Source organism: Cydia pomonella, chromosome 22 (genome assembly GCF_033807575.1).
Source record: "Cydia pomonella isolate Wapato2018A chromosome 22, ilCydPomo1, whole genome shotgun sequence".
NCBI lineage: Eukaryota > Metazoa > Arthropoda > Insecta > Lepidoptera > Tortricidae > Cydia > Cydia pomonella.
In genome coordinates, this window is record NC_084724.1 from 11632967 (window position 1) to 11652143 (window position 19177).

The 19177-nt window shown below is 38.6% G+C and overlaps 2 protein-coding genes across 11 annotated transcripts in view; both read left to right on the forward strand.

The window, feature by feature from the left end:
• The window catches only part of LOC133530285 (mastermind-like protein 2), a 28330-nt gene extending 20421 nt beyond the window's left edge, over positions 1-7909 (forward strand). Inside the window, exons 2-5 of one of the 4 annotated variants that reach the window (XM_061868173.1) lie at positions 2779-2872; positions 3913-3939; positions 5367-5462; positions 5745-7909. In XM_061868173.1, the coding sequence (XP_061724157.1) occupies positions 2779-2872; positions 3913-3939; positions 5367-5462; positions 5745-7369 (1842 nt within the window). In that variant the 3' untranslated portion in view covers positions 7370-7909. The remainder of the gene's footprint in view (positions 1-2778; positions 2873-3912; positions 3940-5366; positions 5463-5744) is intronic. The other 3 variants (XM_061868175.1, XM_061868174.1, XM_061868176.1) reach the window with 3 other exon arrangements.
• A 2827-nt stretch (positions 7910-10736) lies between these two features.
• On the forward strand, positions 10737-18950 carry LOC133530288 (facilitated trehalose transporter Tret1-like). 7 transcript variants are annotated; one of them, XM_061868180.1, is made up of 9 exons: positions 10737-10889; positions 12924-13153; positions 13839-13995; positions 14587-14750; positions 15049-15169; positions 15853-15951; positions 16059-16276; positions 17553-17735; positions 18713-18950. In XM_061868180.1, the coding sequence occupies exons 1-9, from the start codon at positions 10847-10849 to the stop codon at positions 18938-18940; spliced, it is 1443 nt and encodes a 480-aa protein (XP_061724164.1). In that variant the 5' UTR covers positions 10737-10846; the 3' UTR covers positions 18941-18950. The 7 variants fall into 7 exon arrangements, with proteins under 7 accessions (XP_061724164.1, XP_061724165.1, XP_061724167.1 ...); XM_061868181.1 differs by having other exon boundaries at positions 10765-10889; positions 12936-13153; XM_061868183.1 differs by having other exon boundaries at positions 10804-11069.
• Positions 18951-19177: the final 227 nt, after the last annotated feature.

Here is a 19177-nt window from a genome sequence, read left to right on the forward strand (position 1 = left end):
TAGGATATAAGTTAATACTTAGCGTAAGACATATTTAAATATATGACGCATGACCTAAAAACTTCGATTATCAAAACAGGAAATTGGAATTCTCGATAGAACATGAATTAATGGAGGTCTAAAGAAGGTCAATTCTCAAATTTGCGCATCTTACCTTGACTCACTGTTTTGTTACCGTGTTCTGCAGCTTTTAGAAAAGCTAAATTATTCTCTTTCATCTGTCTGACGACCGGTTTGGCCTAGTGGGTAGTGGCCCTGCCTACGAAGCTGATGGTCCCGGGTTCAAATCCTGGTAAGGGCATGTATTTGTGTGATGAGCATGGATATTTGTTCCTGAGTCATGGGTGTTTTCTATGTATTTAAGTATTTATAGATATTTATATATTATATATATCGTTGTCTAAGTACCCTCAACACAAGCCTTATTGAGCTTGCTGTGGGACTTAGTCAATTTGTGTAATAATGTCCTATAATATTTATTATTATTATTATTATTTATCTGTGTAGCAAAAAACTTTAAATGTTTCTTCCAAACTTTTGTCATTTATTTCACATCACTTATAATGTTGTTTGAATATGCTTATCATTGCGTTGTTACATGAGCGTTTAAAACAATGCTGCACGATGGAGTAGGCCTGAAGAAGGTGGAAGATTAAACTCACCTTAAATTTCATAGGCCCAAGCAATTTACATAAAAGTGGCACTTGTATGTCGAATGACCTGCGCCCGCGACCCGTGTTTACAGGATTGCACAAACTTGCCACTTCTATTTGTTTACGTTACGCTACAACTTAACAGATATTTTCGCAACGACATGACTATCGTGACGTGAGGTGTAAATGAAATTGTATAAGTATCGCTAACATTCAAACGGTTTTAGAGGCGATTGTATAATAAGGTCCTTTAGCTCAAAAAGACCCACCCACTCCAATTTACAAAACATCGACGACGACGCCTTGTATTGTCATGCTATCAATTTTGTATTGTTCATGAATAAAGGTACTATGACTTTGACTTTCAAAGGTTAGATTTGTATTTGTATCTATAAGTGCATAGTTAGTTAGTTATGCTGGGCATTTTCCGCAAATCGACATCCATTATGCCTATTTTGTCTGAAAACGAGGTAGCACTCTTCCACGAAACCTAGCAACTGGTCTTCAGATTGCTAACTGCATATAAGTGCATAAGTCTCAATGCTAGTACTTCGAGATGAATACCTCCTCCGGAACTCGACCTCGAGACACATACATTTTTAAGCTTTCTAACTCTTTAATCTTAAAAGCCATTTCATGAATGTTTCTTATCTGACGACCGGTTTGGCCTAGTGGGTAGTGACCCTGCCTACGAAGCTGATGGTCCCGGGTTCAAATCCTGGTAAGGGCATTTATTCGTGTGATGAGCATGGAAATTTGTTCCTGAGTCATGGGTGTTTTCTATGTATTTAAGTATTTATAAATATTTATATATTATATATATCGTTGTCTAAGTATCCTCAACACAAGCCTTATTGAGCTTACTGTGGGACTTAGTCAATTTGTGTAATAATGTCCTATAATATTTATTTATTTATTTATTTCTTATGTTTCTAATTTGTAAAATAACAATGAACCCCATCCCCGTAACAAAAATTAAGAACAGTTTTCTAATTAAATATATTGGCATTGATACAGCTGTTGAAACAACACAATGGCTAAGGACTAATACGGGTACTTCTAGATGCAATTAATTCAATTAGACAAAAGCTTACAATTAGCCATGAGCGATAGTTAAATTAACACCGTATTGTTCGTCTGGGACAGACGAAATGTGGAAAAAAGTGCAATATCGTGTCAAGGTTAGTTATTAGTTAAAGATTAGCATCTCTTTAAATCTTATAGCCAAACTGCTTGACCGTGTAGGATTGAATAATACAGTAAGATTAGAGCTTGTAAAATTTGATAGCATTAATTTAAGTTGAAAAATGCTTGGTAGTACTACGCGACCCGATTGGCAAATTAAAACAACTGGTATTTAGATTGCTGCGTGAAATGCTTATCCTTACTTGGAGGACATGATTTCGTAATTGTAACAGGATTGGAAGCAAATCCTTAAATATATATATATATATCATAACACGTTCAGTTAGGTTACGCCTAGATGCTTCTGATCATCTTGTTTGCAGATGTATTTGATACAAAACAAATCCTACCATTGAGAGATAGTAAACTATCTTTTAGGATACGCAATCCTTAAAACTACACTAAGCAAATGTCCCTGACTAGCCAAGTGTGTGATTACATCCATAGCGCAGGCGCTCTATCGAGGCGTGAAGATAAACGCCATTGTGCCCACGCGCAGACAGCGATAGATCAAACCTGGGAATCGAACCCGCAACAATGCACAATGCGTGCAACCTTACGCAATGCTTACTTTGTGAGCTTAATTTACATTTTTTAAGCTAATTATTTTTCTAGTTTTACAAGAGAAGTGAAATTGATGTGAGAAAAAATTGCAGAAATTGGCTAGACAAAGAAAATACGAGACGTATTAAGGCTATACCTATTTCCTGTTTCTTTTGGATTTACAGACAGTAATATTAAAGTTACCAGCAAACGTACCACAACTTTTGATTTTGCACGACATAAGGATGCAAAATACCGAATTATCTTGTATCATAATACGATTATATTTATGTATATATATTTAAACTTTACCCTCTTGCTAATTCTGATGTTGAGTACTTACGACACGATGGTTGATTGATATTGGTAATAACATTGTTCTAATTTTGGATTCCAGATGGCGCGGTGGTGCGCTATCCTGGCGCTGTGCGCGCTGGCCGCGGTGGCGTGCGCCAAAACATCCGAAACGCAGTCGGCGCAGGCGAGACTACGTAAGACCATTAATTTAATAAAAAATCTAAAAATGTGGGCAAAGTCGTCTGAAATAGATTATATTTGAGTCTATATTTCAGTGTTTTTCACCACTTGCGTGAATCATTTTATCCGACTGCCACGATATGAAGCCGAAATGGCGTGATGGCTTGTCGATTATTATTTATAGAAATTAACTGCATTTTTCCTTTAATGTTAAAAATTTCTATCAGATGGCTGGATTCGTCGTCAAATCTGCCACGTCTATAAAAATATGTGGAAGAAATTCTGGGAACAAATGCTCAACAATGATCTACTTCACCTAGACGTTATATTTAAAATTTGAGAGTTGCAAACGACCTTCAGTTTGATCACGTAATGATCACGGGTCTCGTCTGTGGCATCTAATTTAAGGGACCAATTTAAAAATCTATAATTATATTTACGATTTCTACATTATAATATAGGCTACAAAGTTACCTGACCCCCTAAATTAACTTCTATGCAGAGAGGGTCAGATGTCTTTGTAATCAGCTGGCTGTTTATTGCCAATAATTACTAAAATTCTTACTAAAAATTCTTACATGATATCATCTTGAGTGAACATTCCTTACATATAAGTTACTAATATGATAAATTAACATGATCTCGAGTTTGAAGAGTTTGTTGAATTTTGAAGATGTCTCAGATGGTCTTAGTAAGGGAGAACCATTTCTTATTGAGATAAATGCCTAGTTATGTATATTTATATTAGTACATAAAGATATTTCTTTGCGAAGAACAACAGATTTAGAAGATGTTAGAAATTATAGACTATAAATTGAGTGGTCAGTGAGCACAGTAAAAATTCATGCTAGATTTTAGTCAAAGCTGAAATAATTTTGGTTTTAATAATAAAATTACGAGTAATGTTAAAGTAAGGAAGAACGACGAAGATCAATGAGAAAAATTACATAATGTAAATTATTCAACTTGGATAATAGATTATTCAAAGTAAAGAACACACTCAAACAATCGCGCATGACATGACATTTAGTAAAACACAATGCTATTTTTCCAGAACAAATACGCAAACGCGCTAGGAGTGGTACGTACACAACAATTACCACCAATACCGCCTCCACTTCAACCATTCACCGTCCAACTCACTTGCCCACATCACAACACATATATTGATATCACACTGGCGATATTTCATCGATTACAGTAAATCACAAAAATGCTTCACACGATTGCTATGCACATGTAATCCTTTAAAATACCCCATAATCTCTAATACTAAGATTTAAGAGAGATTTGGAAACAGAACGATTGAATATCGTTGTGTGATTATAATGCATCTCAATTTACAGGAGTTGAATCGCTAAAGAACATTGTCACTTGTACATGTTTATGATCCTTAAATTAGCTTTATGCATTACACAACCATTTTTTTTACCTAATATGTAAAGCCCGCTTTGCTGTATCTTTGTCTCCTTAGTCCTTTTTATTGGTCTTCTACTTTTTCCTACATCTCTTTAGAAGATTTAAATTTTAACAGTTGCAAATTCCTCATGATTCCTTTTTGTAATATATGTAAATATTTATATTGTATATTTTACTCATTTTATGTGTATGTATTTCAATGTAAATTGCTTTTTATTGGATTTAAGTCAATGCAACGATTAGTTAATAGGTATCAGTACTTTGTATATTATTTTTTACTTTCCTCTTCTTATTTTTTTAACCATAACTTGTCGTTGTACATACACTGTATGTACGGTCGAGGAAATTGACTCTTTAGCAATTTGCGGTTCAAGTAAATTTGGTTGTACATACTTATGCTATCAGCATTCCAGTGTAAAGTGAACCACAACCTGCTAAAGAATCAATTTCCTCGACTGTACAACAAGTTATGGTTAAAATACAGTCTTTTAAATACCTATACTTATTTATGTAATACCTTCTCTTTTCATTTAATGACATTGTATGTAAGGATTTAAATGATCCTCTAGTGTTCCTGTTGTCTTCTTTTATATTTTGTATAACATTTCATTTTTGGCATTCAAGTAAAGTACGTTTATACTAGTTCAATCTACCTAGTAATATTCTTAACCTGCTTTTATTATATCTGATAATTCGGTTGATTTATCTTCTGATAAGGTGAATATTTTACTAACCTATGATTGCATTATGTCCTTCTTTGACAACTTTTTTTCTCCATTTAATATTATTCATGTTGATCCTATCTAACCAGTCTTCATCATCGTTTTTCGGTAGTAGTTTTACTGACATATTTAATCGTCTTGGTCTCGAATAGCAATGCACAAGACAATAATATTCAGGACGTAATTTTTAAATTTACGTAATTCACTAGAATTTTGTGAATATTTTGTCTTTCAAAATGGCAAAAACATTGCTAATCTCGAAACTCTTCCCATCTTAATAATTTTCTGGTCTAAACCATCACTAAACTCCCATTTAATCGATGATCTGGTGTCTTCTCATCATTACTGATGACTCCTGGTCTTGCAGCCGACCTGCCGCAGGCCAAGCAGGCAGAAGTCGATGAGATGGTCAGCAACCTTCTCCAATGGATTCAGGGCTTTTATCAACAGAGGAACAGAAAAGGTTCGACACTGACTAAACAAATTTTTACTTACCGTAGGCTTATAAATTATATGACTTAATAAATCAAATAGGGGATTTGTACAGAAAAACGTGTGTATTGTACTGATATGATGGTTGCACTTGTCTGCGTGACAGCGCGATAATTAGAGTGTTTATGACCTCCATTTGCGCGGTGTTTCAAAATTATTTATATTTTTTATCACGTGGACAACGCCATCCATCATATGCTGGATAATAAAATAATAAAACAGTCGTTTTAAATTACTTCTTTTATACTTTCAGCTCGCCAGTACTTCGGAGGGAAACCAGAAAAGCCAAGACCATTTGAACCAGCTAGTTACCTACCGCCATATCCGCCAGCTGGCCAGCGTCCGACGCCTTCGTATAACGAAGGGCCTTCATCGTCCTACCAGCCGAGCCAACCATCACCGAGCCCATCATTCCCGTCGCCGACTCAACCTGAACAGCCATCATACAAGCCACCACAGCAGGATAATGCCCCTTATCAACCGAGTCAACCCCCGTATCAGCCAAGTCAGCCTAGTCAGCCTACCCAACCGTCCTACCAACCAAGCCAGCCTAGCCAACCATCTCAACCTTCATACCAGCCTAGCCAGCCCACTCAACCGAGCTACCAGCCAAGCCAACCAGTGTATCAACCTAGTCAGCCAACATCACCTCCGTATCAGCCCAGCCAACCGAATAAACCTGATGATACCACTCTCCCACCCTATGAAGAACCCCAGCAGCCTCAGCAGCCCCAACCACCACAAAGACCCCAACAACCACAGCAGCCGCAGCAGCCTCAACAGCCAGACTCTGGTAGCGATGGTACATCTTCATCTCAAACTCCCGCAGTGCCCGATGATGACGACCGTCACCCCCCGCACATTCACGCTATTACTGTTGATTGTGGCAAAGAAATGATGACCATCAATATAGAATTCAATAAAGTTTACAACGGAATCATTTACTCTCAAGACCATTACAATGAGCCCGAATGCGTTTACGTTAGAGAAAACTCTGGCCAAATAAAATACTCGTTCACGGTCAGCTTGAACACCTGCGGAACTAGGTTCTTCAGTGACTTCGAGAACGAAGGTCAGGCGTACTTAGAAAACGTTCTGGTGCTGCAAAACGAACCCGGAATTCAAGAAGTATGGGACCACATTCGCCGCGTCAGGTGCTTATGGGAAGGCAACCTTACCAAGCAGCTGATTTCCTCTTTAAGCGTCGGTATGCTGAACCAGATTACGAGCAACTTCAGTGGTGATACTGCCATGGCCCGTTTAGACATCCAAATAGGGCGTGGTCCATTCGCGCCTGAAGCCAACGGCTTGGTCAAGATTGGAGAAATCATGACACTAGTCGTCACAGTAACTGGTGATGCCGGCTTTGACATATTTGTCCGAGAATGCGTAGCGCGAGACTCGGCGAGCAGCCATGTCGTCCCATTGACTGACAGTAACGGCTGCGTGCTTAAGCCTAAGATTTTCGGTGCCTTCCAGAAGACTAGAGAGACAGGCAATACGGGAGCGTCAATTATAGCGTACGCATTCTTCAATGCTTTCAAGTTCCCTGATGAAATGGATTTGATCATTCAATGCGACGTCGAGCTATGTAAGACAGACTGCGATGCATGTCCCAACCCTGGCAGCATAGAACCCAGAAGGCGAAGGAGAGATATCATTCATTTCGGAAACAAGACTTACGAGCCTTCGACCACCATCGCCAAGGGCTTGCGTGTAGTATTTGCGGAAGACTTGCCAAAGGACAACGACACTTTCTGCATATCGCCCACCGCTGCCATGTGGGGTAGTGTGTTGGTACTTTTCGGTTCATTAACAACTAGCTTAGCGGTATCGTACCTGTGGCAGAGAGGGCGCGGTTCGAGCAAATTTTTATAAAAACCGCCAAGTGTAGAAAACTAATTTAATAAATAATAGGAGCGATTTGCACAATGCTTCGCTTGAAAACTTGAAAGATGTTACTTAATTTATTTGGTCCATAATATGTCATCTTTTATTTATGTGAGGAAACTTATCGAAGTCTACGAATAAGACAACAAGTTTTAAGTATTATTGTGATTTTAAGTTTTTTATTTTATGATTTTTTTCCTAAGTAGGTCTGCTGTACAGACTTTAATGTATACGTTTTAATTAATATTTTAAATTTAGGAAGGTTTATACTAAAACAAATTAGTTAACACTGCCATTATGATACCTCTAATCAACTAACAAATTTACAAAAAAACATGAGCGTGATACGTGTATGTGCAATGCATGAATATGATAATGATTATGATCATGTATCTCGATTTTTATAAACAGTTACATGACTGTATGGTATTAGATACTCCCTTATCGTTTTACAATCTTCTTTTATTTACTTACTTAATGTAAATATTAGATAGGTCTTTTGAAAACATAAAGTATTATAAAAATAAATATGTTTTATTTTTCCGTTATTCTATCTTATGTGCTAAAATTCCAACATCAAACATTATCAGTTGCTAGCGAATACAAAAGGGATAATATTACATTAGGTATATCGTTTTGAAATTGATTTTCTTTTGAATAAGGTTCTATTATTATGGAATATATAAACATCCTGCTGATTCCAGTACTTAATACACCCGTGTAAGGTGCTGCTTAATATTTCTGGTTTTCACTTAATTTTGTTGTTGCATAGAGTCAACCTTTTCACCAAATGGAACCTTCATCGATGTCCTTAGAGCCGTGTCAAAAACCGATATACTTATATTATATGAACCCTGAATTTACAGATTATTGTACACAACCTTTCGACTTATCTCATAGCTTTAATTTTATACATGTTTTTAAGAATGGTTCTTTACCGCTACGCGATGTACAGGATAGTTCATAAATATGTATACATTTCATCACCTTCATCCATTGCAATAAGGTAAATCAACTTATACATATTTATGAACTCCACTGTACATATTTGCGTTCGTCTCAACGTTATCTGCGACAATCCAGCTCAGTGCAAACGAACAGTTGGAAACGCACACGTGGCAAGGTAAACGTGCCTGAACTGTAACATAGAAAAATTGTCCTAGATTCATAACAAACCCAAAAACACAAAGTTTTCTGACACATCATAATAATAACAAGCGTAAGTATCGTTAGAAAACTTATTTGGTATTAAAATTTAATGCTTAATAATACAGTGAACAATAGGAAATATTACTGCATGTAATTTAAAACTATTGGCTCTGTGACTCATCTGTGAGCTGCTGTAGACCTCGCGAACCCCCATGGCTCCGTCGTGTCCAAAAACTGAACTGAAACTTTTTTCTTCGGTGTGGGAATGCTGTTACGCATCCTCCCCCTGGCCCATTTTGCGGGGTATGTGGGACTCACACCTCCCGGCTTTTTCCATTGAGAAAGAGGGGGAGAGCCTACCCACTAAGCTCACACTGGCACTTCCCACAGTATGCCGTTTGGGGAGGCGTCATGGGATCGCGATCATTCTACCACGAAGCTGAAACGGAGACCTTAGCTTTTGCTTGGTCATTAAGTCTTGACTGTTTCATACAAACTTCATACTGGGTAATCGTTTTCATGGTTCGAAAAGAAAACTGATTGGATTTGTCAGTCAATTCATCTTTTATGGTTATCGAACGTAGGGGGACAATGTTATCTAGCGGCCCGATGCGAAGAATTAAGACACATTTAAGATCTTGGAAAGATTTTTAAAAGATCGATAACTAAATGACATGTCAAAATTGACGTTTATTTTGATTCCACTGTGATCCCAATAAGATCTATCTACGATATTTCTAACGTTAAAGTGACATTGGTTGCCAGAATAGAGCTGCTTTTGCTTACAATTATACGACATACAAACGATATCTAAATGAGAACTTATCTAAACCAGAACTTATCGTAACTCATTCTACGAATCGGCCCATAAGTAGTATCGCACGTTTAAGCATCAAAATGTAATCTTTAGGTTAAGTAATTGGCTAATATCCATTCTAGTTTCTAATTACAACACAGCTGGTGTAGTTTTTACGTAATTAATACAAATATTGTTATAGATAATAGTAATTAGTGTTTTGAACAACTGCATTCAGCGAATGAATTGTATCAAGCTTAATGTTACAATTTGACATGTCGTGGTTGTCTGTAATTGGTTGTGCATTTAGTTTAAGTCTAGATAAATCTTTTACTCCGAATGTCATGATGTAACAATTGTTGGCAAACCTAATAAATAAAACAAAATCAAATAAAATAACCTACCTACCCACCAAATATGTAATTTAAATACTCCAACAGTATATCCAATATATGCAAGCCTTTATATGGGATATAGGTCTTCCAATTGTCCTTTTTTGCGAGATGCATGAAGGCGAAAATATTAGTGCACAGTGCCAGCTTAGGCAGTAGTGGGGCGAAACTGATCCTTTCGGGCATTCTCGGCTCCGTTCGGCCCAGCATTGCTGCGAGCAATTATTAGGTTTGGCACAACTTGATGCCCCTTAGCGTGCACAACCACAGATAACCGACCTTCAAACCTTCAAGAAAAGAGCGTACTCCCATCTTAAAGGCCGGCAACGCACTTACAACCCCTCTGGTGTTGCAGGTGTCCATGGGCGGCGGTAATCGCTTACCATGTGATTACCGGTGATCCGTCTGCTCGTTTGCCTCCTCTACCATAAAAAAAATAAGATAATAACTTGAATTTTGATAACCCTAAATATCCAAAAGGAATAGTGCCATACATAAGAGAGGGACAGTATGATTCATCCCTGAATCGGTGTGAAACTTCGGTTTTGCAGGAAGTTTCATTTCTGTACGGTAGTACTTACTGTGAAGGTTCCTTCACAGTCTTTTGGTAATTAGCTGGCAACGATTATGTATTTGAACTCAGAACTATCGCCCTAGCAGGATTAATTGATTAAAATATCTGCAGACGAGGATTCAGAAGGTAGCAGTCATTACGAGTAGTCGAAATTGTAATATATAGAATCAGAAATCTACTCCTGCGTTTATTCTCCAATACAATCTAGGACGCATCCCATTATAGTAATATTACTAATTCTGTGGCTTAGGTAGCCCGAGATAGGGGAAGAGGAGGCATGGGCACACAAAAGACCCTATAACCGTCTAGAGAAGTGTGGCACACAAAATCTGGTGTGATGGAAAATAGTTTGGGAACTCCTGATAGACCCACTTACCCCAACAATATACTTATTAAGCTCCAAATACCTACACGTGATTGCAGTTTAAGAACGTTGGAATAGTTTCCGGCATATATACGAGAGTCAAAACAATATAATTCAGTCATTAGCGAACAATTAAAATAAGATAACTATTGTGAAGAATTACTGTTAAGTGTTGAAGTGTTGAATCAAAATGAGAAAATCTTTAGTAATACAAATTTTGGCAACTGTTGTGGGTTAGTTTTGTTGTTATCAGAAAGGTATTTAGGAATGAATGTAAGAGGAAAGGAAAACCAAGGAAAATGTGGATGGACTGTGTGAGGTATGATATGAAGAGAAAGCAGGTTAATGACGAGCTGACGAATGAGAGAGAGAGAAAAAGACATGCTGCGCCGACCCCAAGTGATGGGAAAAGGGTAAGCGAATGATGATGATTATTCGTTATCCGAAACTAGAGAGACTTTCCAGTGGGAAAACTAAACTGTTTTCTCGAGAAATGTAAACTGAAATTGAATTTTTCTTCAAGCTTTGGCATTCAAAACGACGCTGCAAAAATTACAACAATACAGAGTCGGCAATGACAAAGTGTGACAGTAGACTTAAATCGACCGGGATATGGACCATGATTACCTTGTGTATTGTTTTCGAGCTCCTGATATTGCGACGCAATTACATGCATCTTGTTCACGGGTAACTGGAGATAGCGGGTGGGTGTCAAAGTGGTGGAGAGCACTCGGTCTACACTCATTAGTGCGCGTAACGTTGGCTGCGTTCGCTTTGATAAACCCGCTATCTCCAGTTAGCCGTGAACAAGATGCATGTAATTGCGTCGAAATATCGGGAGTTCGATAACAATACAACAGGTAATCACAGTCCATATCCGGGTCAATATAAGTCTAGTGAAACTAACCGTGAATCATTCAAAACTGTTAAATTGTACCAAAGTCATAATTAAGGTTAGATTTCTATGAAAAAAGATATTTAGGTATATAATGAAACTTCCTTACTTCGTAGTATTCAAATCGGTGCAAAATTAGCTTGGACGTACTTCTATGTACTCTTTGACTAACCATACTTCTGCCATACTTCGATTTGTTGTGTAAGAAGATTTTATTTAGTTTGATTTTCCTCTCTATTCAGTTTTTTTTTCCCCCGATTATTTCTAATTAATATTTTTATTATTTTGTGGTTTGCGGCTGCTGACTGACTTTTAGTAATTATTATAATGTCTTAATTTCAATGTTGACATTGACATTATATTTGCACGCTTGCTTGCAAGCAAAATACACATTGTACTCGTATTTGAATAGTTCTATAGTACATTGTGCGACGAGGGGGGTAAGTTAAATTTTGGATACCACCCTCGTTATGAGGGTGGAAAAGAAGGGAGGGAGGGAATTAAATACCTGAGTTTGCAATATTCTTACCCCCGGCGTTACACACAATGTTTTTCATCACACTTGCAAAGAAAAAACTAAATTTTAAGCGAAATAATTCTTAAATACGGTGACATATCAAACATTCGTCCGCCATTTTGTAATTTCTTGGCAGGTGAAGCATCGAAGGCACAGACCTATTCGGCATTCAGCCGCGATTGAAAATTATTTTAAACGGCTGTTAAATTAATCAAATTATTTTTTTTTAAACATAAACAAAAATATTATAAACGTCAGTATTTTACAAGTAAAACTCATTTATGGTACTTTTTTTTATACTACGTCGGTGGCAAACAAGCATACGGCCCGCCTGATGGTAAGCAGTCTCCGTAGCCTATGTACGCCTGCAACTCCAGAGGAGTTACATGCGCGTCGCCGACCCAAACCCCCCCTCCCCCTTGTTGAGCTCTGGCAACCTTACTCACCGACAGGAACACAACACTATGAGTAGGGTCTAGTGTTATTTGGCTGCGGTTTTCTTTAAGGTGGAGGTACTTCCCCAGTTGGGCTCTGCTCTAGATCTGGAATGACATCCACTGTGCTGTGCCCTACCACACAAAGCGAGATGATATTCACAATGCCCATACTTCTCTTTTGGACGTAGTTTAAGGACGTACCTGGTCCAGGTACTTGGTTTGTATGAATAAGTGACATAATAAAAAAAGCTATAACTCCCTAGGGAGGAATGCCTTTGTCCTTCAGCACACCTGCATCATGCAGGCTGCATGATAAGATCTTTTTCGAGCAATTGTGATGAAAACACCTTTTGTAACTGTAATTATGCAAGTAAATTATTGAATGATTGATTGATTAAAAAGCTTCTAAACATTCCAGTTTCATTTCAAGCCAGTGTAACAGGCGCCACAATGAGTTGGCCGTCGGTGACAGTGGACATGTTCAAATCAAACTCCACCGTTCTAAATAGGAGCATGACATTACTCGAGATATCGTTGTTCGGAAGCGTGATCAACGTAGGAGGCTTGGTCACGGCACCGTTCTGTGGTGTAGTCTTCAACAAGTTGGGGCGGAAATATGGGTGTGTGTTTTTCGGTATGCCGTTCCTGGTAAGTATTTAGTGAGCCCGGCCATTCACACACTGATAAATTCATTCATGAATTCTTTTAAAATTATGGCTTCAGTCCAGTGGGACTATTTCGCCAGTATCAAAGTGTTAGAAGCTTTAAATACGACTAACCTTGTACGATTAGTACAAGACAGCGTACGGTGATTTTATTAGCTCTTGTAAAGCGATAGCTGGACTTTACTCTCAGGACTACCGGCCGTTTGCTCCAAAATGGTGTTTAAACGCGTTTCAAGATGAATCCTCCATTCACTGCACACCACCACATTAATTTTCTGTATAGCTATCGATACAGTAGCATTCTGCGAAGTTCATAAATATTGTATGTTTTCTTCTAAGTACCTAGTAACTATTTATTTGCACGCATAACAACTATAGTGATACATATATTTTTAATCGATTTTGTATACCATTTTAAATTCCCTACTATATCATGTATTTATTAATTACCTACCGATGTTTTGAAGTCCCTGTATGCGTGACAGACAAGAAGATGCCTAACACCTTCCCTGTTTCGATCTGTTTATTAACCATGTATTCTTTTATTTTCAATGAAACTAAAGGTCTGTTTATTATCACTTAAGCTTATTAATATATGACTGTTTGTTTCCGAAATAAATAAATAAAATAAAAAAACATTAAAATATCTGACAATATATTTATTTCAGCTAGGCTGGGCTATAATTTCCATCACATCTGACGTAACAATGGTGTTGATAGCGATGGCGCTGTCAGGCATTGGCGCTGGCGGCCAGGCTGTGTCGCCGATATTCATCGCGGAACTTGCTGAAGACTCGGTGCGGGGTGGACTGTCGGCTTGTTCAGGTCAGTTTCCAGTGTAACCACTGTGGTCTCGTTAGAAAATAGAGTCAATACTGCTAAAAAAACAAAACATAATATACAACTTAGGCCACCTGGACCTGACTATTTTGACTTTTCAACATACACCAGCAATTCTGAAGTTGCTATCGTCTTTAAGAATTTTATTGGTCGCTTTGCTGGCGATGAATAAATAACGAGAGAGCAGTAAGAGCGCGACTTGCAATCCGGAGGTCGAGGGTTCAAAGTGTTCAAACCCCGGCTCGTACCAATGATTTTCTCGAAACTTATGTACGAAATATCATTTAATATTTACCAGTCGCTTTTCGGTGAAGGAAAACATCGTGAGGAAACTGGACTAATCTCAACAAGGCTTAGTTTACCCTCTGGGTTGGAAGGTCAGATGCCAGTCGCTTTCGTAAAAACTAGTATCTACGCCAATTCTAGGGATTAGTTGCCAAGCGGATCCCAGGCTCCCATGAGCCGTGGCAAAAAACCGGGACAACGCGAGGAAGAAGATGCAATACAAGCTGATCACCACAATTTATTGTACCTAATAAAGTTGCTCTGTTGAAATAATTTCACTGATTTTTCCAGGAACTGGGTACTTCTTCGGCATCTTGCTGTGCTTTATTATCGGCGGATATTTCTCTTACCGAACTATGGTCCTCATCCAGCTCTCGATGTCAGTATTGAGCATTGCTCTTTTTATGACGCTAAAAGAGTCGCCAGTTTATTTGGTACTTATCGGGAAATATGAGGTAATTTATCATTTGTTTGATTCTATTATCAGACTACGTCACGTTACATTCTTAACCTTTTGAACGCCAAGAACCCCTAAATGTGTCGTGTGCCGTCGTGCTCACAGCGCCAAGGACACCTATACGTGTTATGGCGGATGCTGTCAAAGTAACCTTCACATTTTCGAGTGGTTTCCATTAGCTCCCTTGCGCCCGGCAGCTTGTTGTGTTTGTGTTTATGACATAAAGCGTTCAAAGGGTTAATGATTTTTAGTGAGTGTTCTTAACTACTCACTTATAACCATATTATTTTTTCCAGGAAGCAGCGAAATCATTAGCGTTTTACAGATGGACTGATGTGTCATCCAAGGAAATCCAAACTGAACTAGCGAAGATCAAACGAGACGTGGACCCGAGCCTTGATAACTTCCTCTTACAGGGTTAAGTATTCACTTTTAACGCAATGTTAGAGTGTCTTCACATTGACCGATCCGATATCGGGGGTCAGATGACCTTTGAAGAAAAACAGCAGCTAGAAAATGCTATCAAGTTCTTTTTTTATTAAAAAATAATAATATTACACAGTAGATCAGTTAAAACTAATTCACTGTGGAATTCATGTAAAAGGGTATACAATTATGTAATCAATAATATAATAAAGACATTAAAAATACAAATCTAATATATAACAGACGACTCACGTTTATCCATCGCCTCACAGAACTTCATTTCACTTCACATTTCGGCGCTGATGCGAGGACCGCGTTAAACAGTTGAAGAGCGTGGACCAGAGGAAACTTACTTTAGGACACAGTACGTGTTCTTGGTGCAGCCATTGGCTGACGCATTTTTGGTCGGAAATTAAATTTGGCCTTATCTATTAAAGGAAAAAGTAATCGTACTAGCTGAGCTTTTATTTTTGCATTAACAATTTCTTTACTTTTTTGGTTTTTTGTACTCGTATTTGACATCTGATATCGGATTGGATAATGTGGTGCGGACGGCATACGTGCAGACCACCCATTTCGACGATTTGGGATTGGGTTAAAACATTTTCAGAATTTTGGAACTTGTGAAATTGGCCTCATTGACATTTTAAGCTTACGAGTACTTTCCTTTCCAGAATCTCAGCCAGCTGCAGCTGTTCTTTTAGAAGAAAATGTTCCAAAGGCAACTGGAAAAAATACTCAAAATAGTTTAATATCGCAAATCAAGTTCCTATGTAAGTATGAACACATTATTTGGTACCGACTTGGTTTAGAACATTTGGTATAGTTGGCATTGAAAGCGATATTTTGATAGAACTTATCAAAAACGTTTATTTCACAGATAACTCAAAATCCTCGAAGAAGGCGTTGTTCGTGACATCATCCCTGGTGTTCATGTCGATCATGATGGGGTCACTAGCTGTCCAGGTGTACGCTGAGCCTTTGTTCAAGTTAGCAGTACCTACGTTGCCACCCAACATGTGCGCTATCTTCTTGGCTATTCTGTTTCTGATAACTAGCTTACTTTGCGTATTGCTGGTGGATAGATGCGGAAGGAAGGTAAGTCGGGCATGAGAATATGAGATTCTGTTTCTATAAGTTTCTCGTCACACCGGTCGCAACTGCCGCGAACCACGTTCGACGTGTTGCCTCCCTGTCACACTTACGTACGAATTTACAAGTGCAACAGAGAGGCAACACGTCGAACGTGGTTCGCAGTAGGCCCTCTGATCCTCAAGATGGCAAATTGTAATGTGTAATACCATTGTACTACAGTCACTGTCAGTGTAAGGTTGTCTGAAAGAGATCGCTTGTTAGCGATAAGATTGCCTGTTGTTACAGCCGGGTTCTATTTTCCTTTAAAAAATATTTGTAGTTTTACATGTATGTAAAATGTTGCAATAAAGAATATTTACTTACTGTATTCCGAATGTAGGCGCTTGACGTTTATGATGCCCTTGATTCCTTTGACGCAATGGTTTATAAAACACACATTTATTTTACTTTCCCTAGTATAGTCGAAATGAAGAGTGTTCATCTCGGGTGAAAACACCCATTTCACCCTCGAACTATTTGCACCATTCCTTCCTTTGAGCATCTAAATTTTTTTGGTGCAATGGGTCCTTTCAACACTTTCTTTTTTAGAAATCTACTATTAAAAAGACTATACTACTAATAAATAAAATAAATAAATAAATATTATAGGACATTATTACACAAATTGACTAAGTCCCACAGTAAGTTCAATAAGGCTTGTGTTGAGGGTACTTAGACAACGATATATATAATATATAAATATTTATAAATACTTAAATACATAGAAAACATCTATGACTCAGGAACAAATATCCATGCTCATCACACGAATAAATGCCCTTACCAGGATTTGAACCCGGGACCATCAGCTTCGTAGGCAGGGTCACTACCCAATAGGCCAAACCGGTCGTCAAAACTAATGATAATACTATTATTAAAATGGCGAGATATCGTACGGCAAGCTACATCTGCGCCTGATGTCAGCAGTTCACCACGACACTCTGCAAAGAGTACAACGACAAAGAAGAAGACTAGTCGCTTTGTGAGCTGAAGACCTCGCCAATCTCCATGGTTTCACTGGTTTAAAAAAAATCCAAAAACTAAATCGTCAATAAAAATCAAATTTTCTCACAAACTTTCACAATAATCGGTTGAGAAATGCAACCTATAAGTAAATGAGAACAGTCGGACATACATACGAAATTATTTTTACCCAAGCTGAAACAGTGACGCCTGGCTGGCGCTTCCCACTCACTTCGTCAATTTCTGTACTTAGATGTATTGCGTTTCCATTCAACAGGTACTGACTATTGTGTCTGCCCTGGGCTCTGGGCTATACACTCTCCTCCTGGGCACGCAGCTGCAACTAAGCTGGGCACCTCACTGGTTCTCAGCGCTACTCATCTACGCCTACAGCTTCGTGTACACACTCGGGGCTGCCACGGTCCCGTTTATCATAATGTCCGAAGTTTTCTTACCTGAGGTAACTAATCTACTGTTACACGTACATACTACATACCCGTACAGGGTGCGAAGACCATATGCCAATCGTTCACGCTCCGTACAGCGTAGCGTAAATATCTCTCTCTATCACTCTTCCATATTAGTGCAACAGAGACAGTTGTGGTTCGTTCGCTACGGAGCGTCAACGATTGGCATCTTGTCTACGCCCCAGATCTTGAAACAAAGATAAAGAACAGAAAACCCGTGATAAAATAAACAACTGAGTAGGTGCTGTTGAGTTCGAAAAAAATGTTTCATGCGTTGTGGATTCAGTTTTACATTTCGGCTCTCCTGCAGTTCCAGCAGGATTTAACCTTTTCGTCGCCATTGACTTGATATAAAGTCAGGACATTTCGTGCCCCACACGCCACAACTTCATATCAAGTTGTGGTTTTGGTCAGGTTATGTATACGTGCAATTTTTAACGTGGCGTTGATGACACTTTATTACTTCATTGACGTGGCGGCGAAAAGGTTAACAAACTTTGAAGCTGGTAGTCTGGATAGGGTTGAAAAACCTCATGCAAACTACGGGTAACGCCACCGTTAGACCGCCAATCTCCTTCACCAGCGCGTGACCAATATGCTGCTTATTTTCGTAGTCGACATCTAACGCCAAGTAGTGGATTTATCAGTACCGCTACTTGACACTAGATGTCTCGAGCGTCACGACAGCAGAAAAGTGTATTGCTCAACAATTTACAAGTAATATTAAAAGTGAAAATAGAGTTCCGGTTAATCCGGTTATAATATAAACTGAAAATTGTTGAGCATTAGAATTTTCGTTCGTCGCGACATCTAGTGTCAAGTAGCAGTACAAATCTGGCGCTAAAAGTCGACTACGAAAAAAAGGAGCGTATTGGTTACGCGTTACGCGCTGGTCAAGGGGATTATTGGCGTTCTGTGAAAATTTCAGAACGAGCGTCAGCATTAAAAAAAAAAAAAAATCATTCCCCAGGTCCGCGGCCTCTGCAACAGCATCGTGACCGTCGTCCAATGGAGCATGAACTTCATCGGCCTCATGCTCTTCGAGATGCTGCAACCGCTCGTCGGGCCCGGACCCATCTTCTATGCCTTTAGCGTCGTCTGCTTCTCGTGCGTAATATTCACGTGGCGCCTGCTGCCCGAAACCAAGGGCTTATCCGTGGACCAGATACAAGTAGCGTTTTCAAAGGGAAATAAATGAATTAAATTTTTGTCGTTGCTCGTATTTTTTTCTTCTTCTTCCTAGGGTTTGTCCCGGATAATTGCCACGGCTCATGTGAGCGCCTGGGGTTGAAAACGTTACTAATCCCAATAATAGGCGTACGCACTGGATTCTACGAAAGCGTCTGTCATCTGACCTTCCAACCCAGGGAAAAGTTGATAATGATCTCTGTATATTATAAAAGCCTGTCCTGATTCTGCATCCATGTTTATTTGT

Bases quoted from the DNA above. Each gene is read 5' to 3' on its own strand.
- LOC133530288 (XM_061868179.1), top strand. From the start codon at position 11,468: ATGCATGTAATTGCGTCGAAATATCGGGAGTTCGATAACAATACAACA. The intron at 11,517-12,923 runs GTAATCACAGTC...TAAACATTCCAG, and splicing joins GTTCGATAACAATACAACAG to TTTCATTTCAAGCCAGTGTA. The intron at 13,154-13,838 runs GTAAGTATTTAG...TATTTATTTCAG, and splicing joins TTTTCGGTATGCCGTTCCTG to CTAGGCTGGGCTATAATTTC.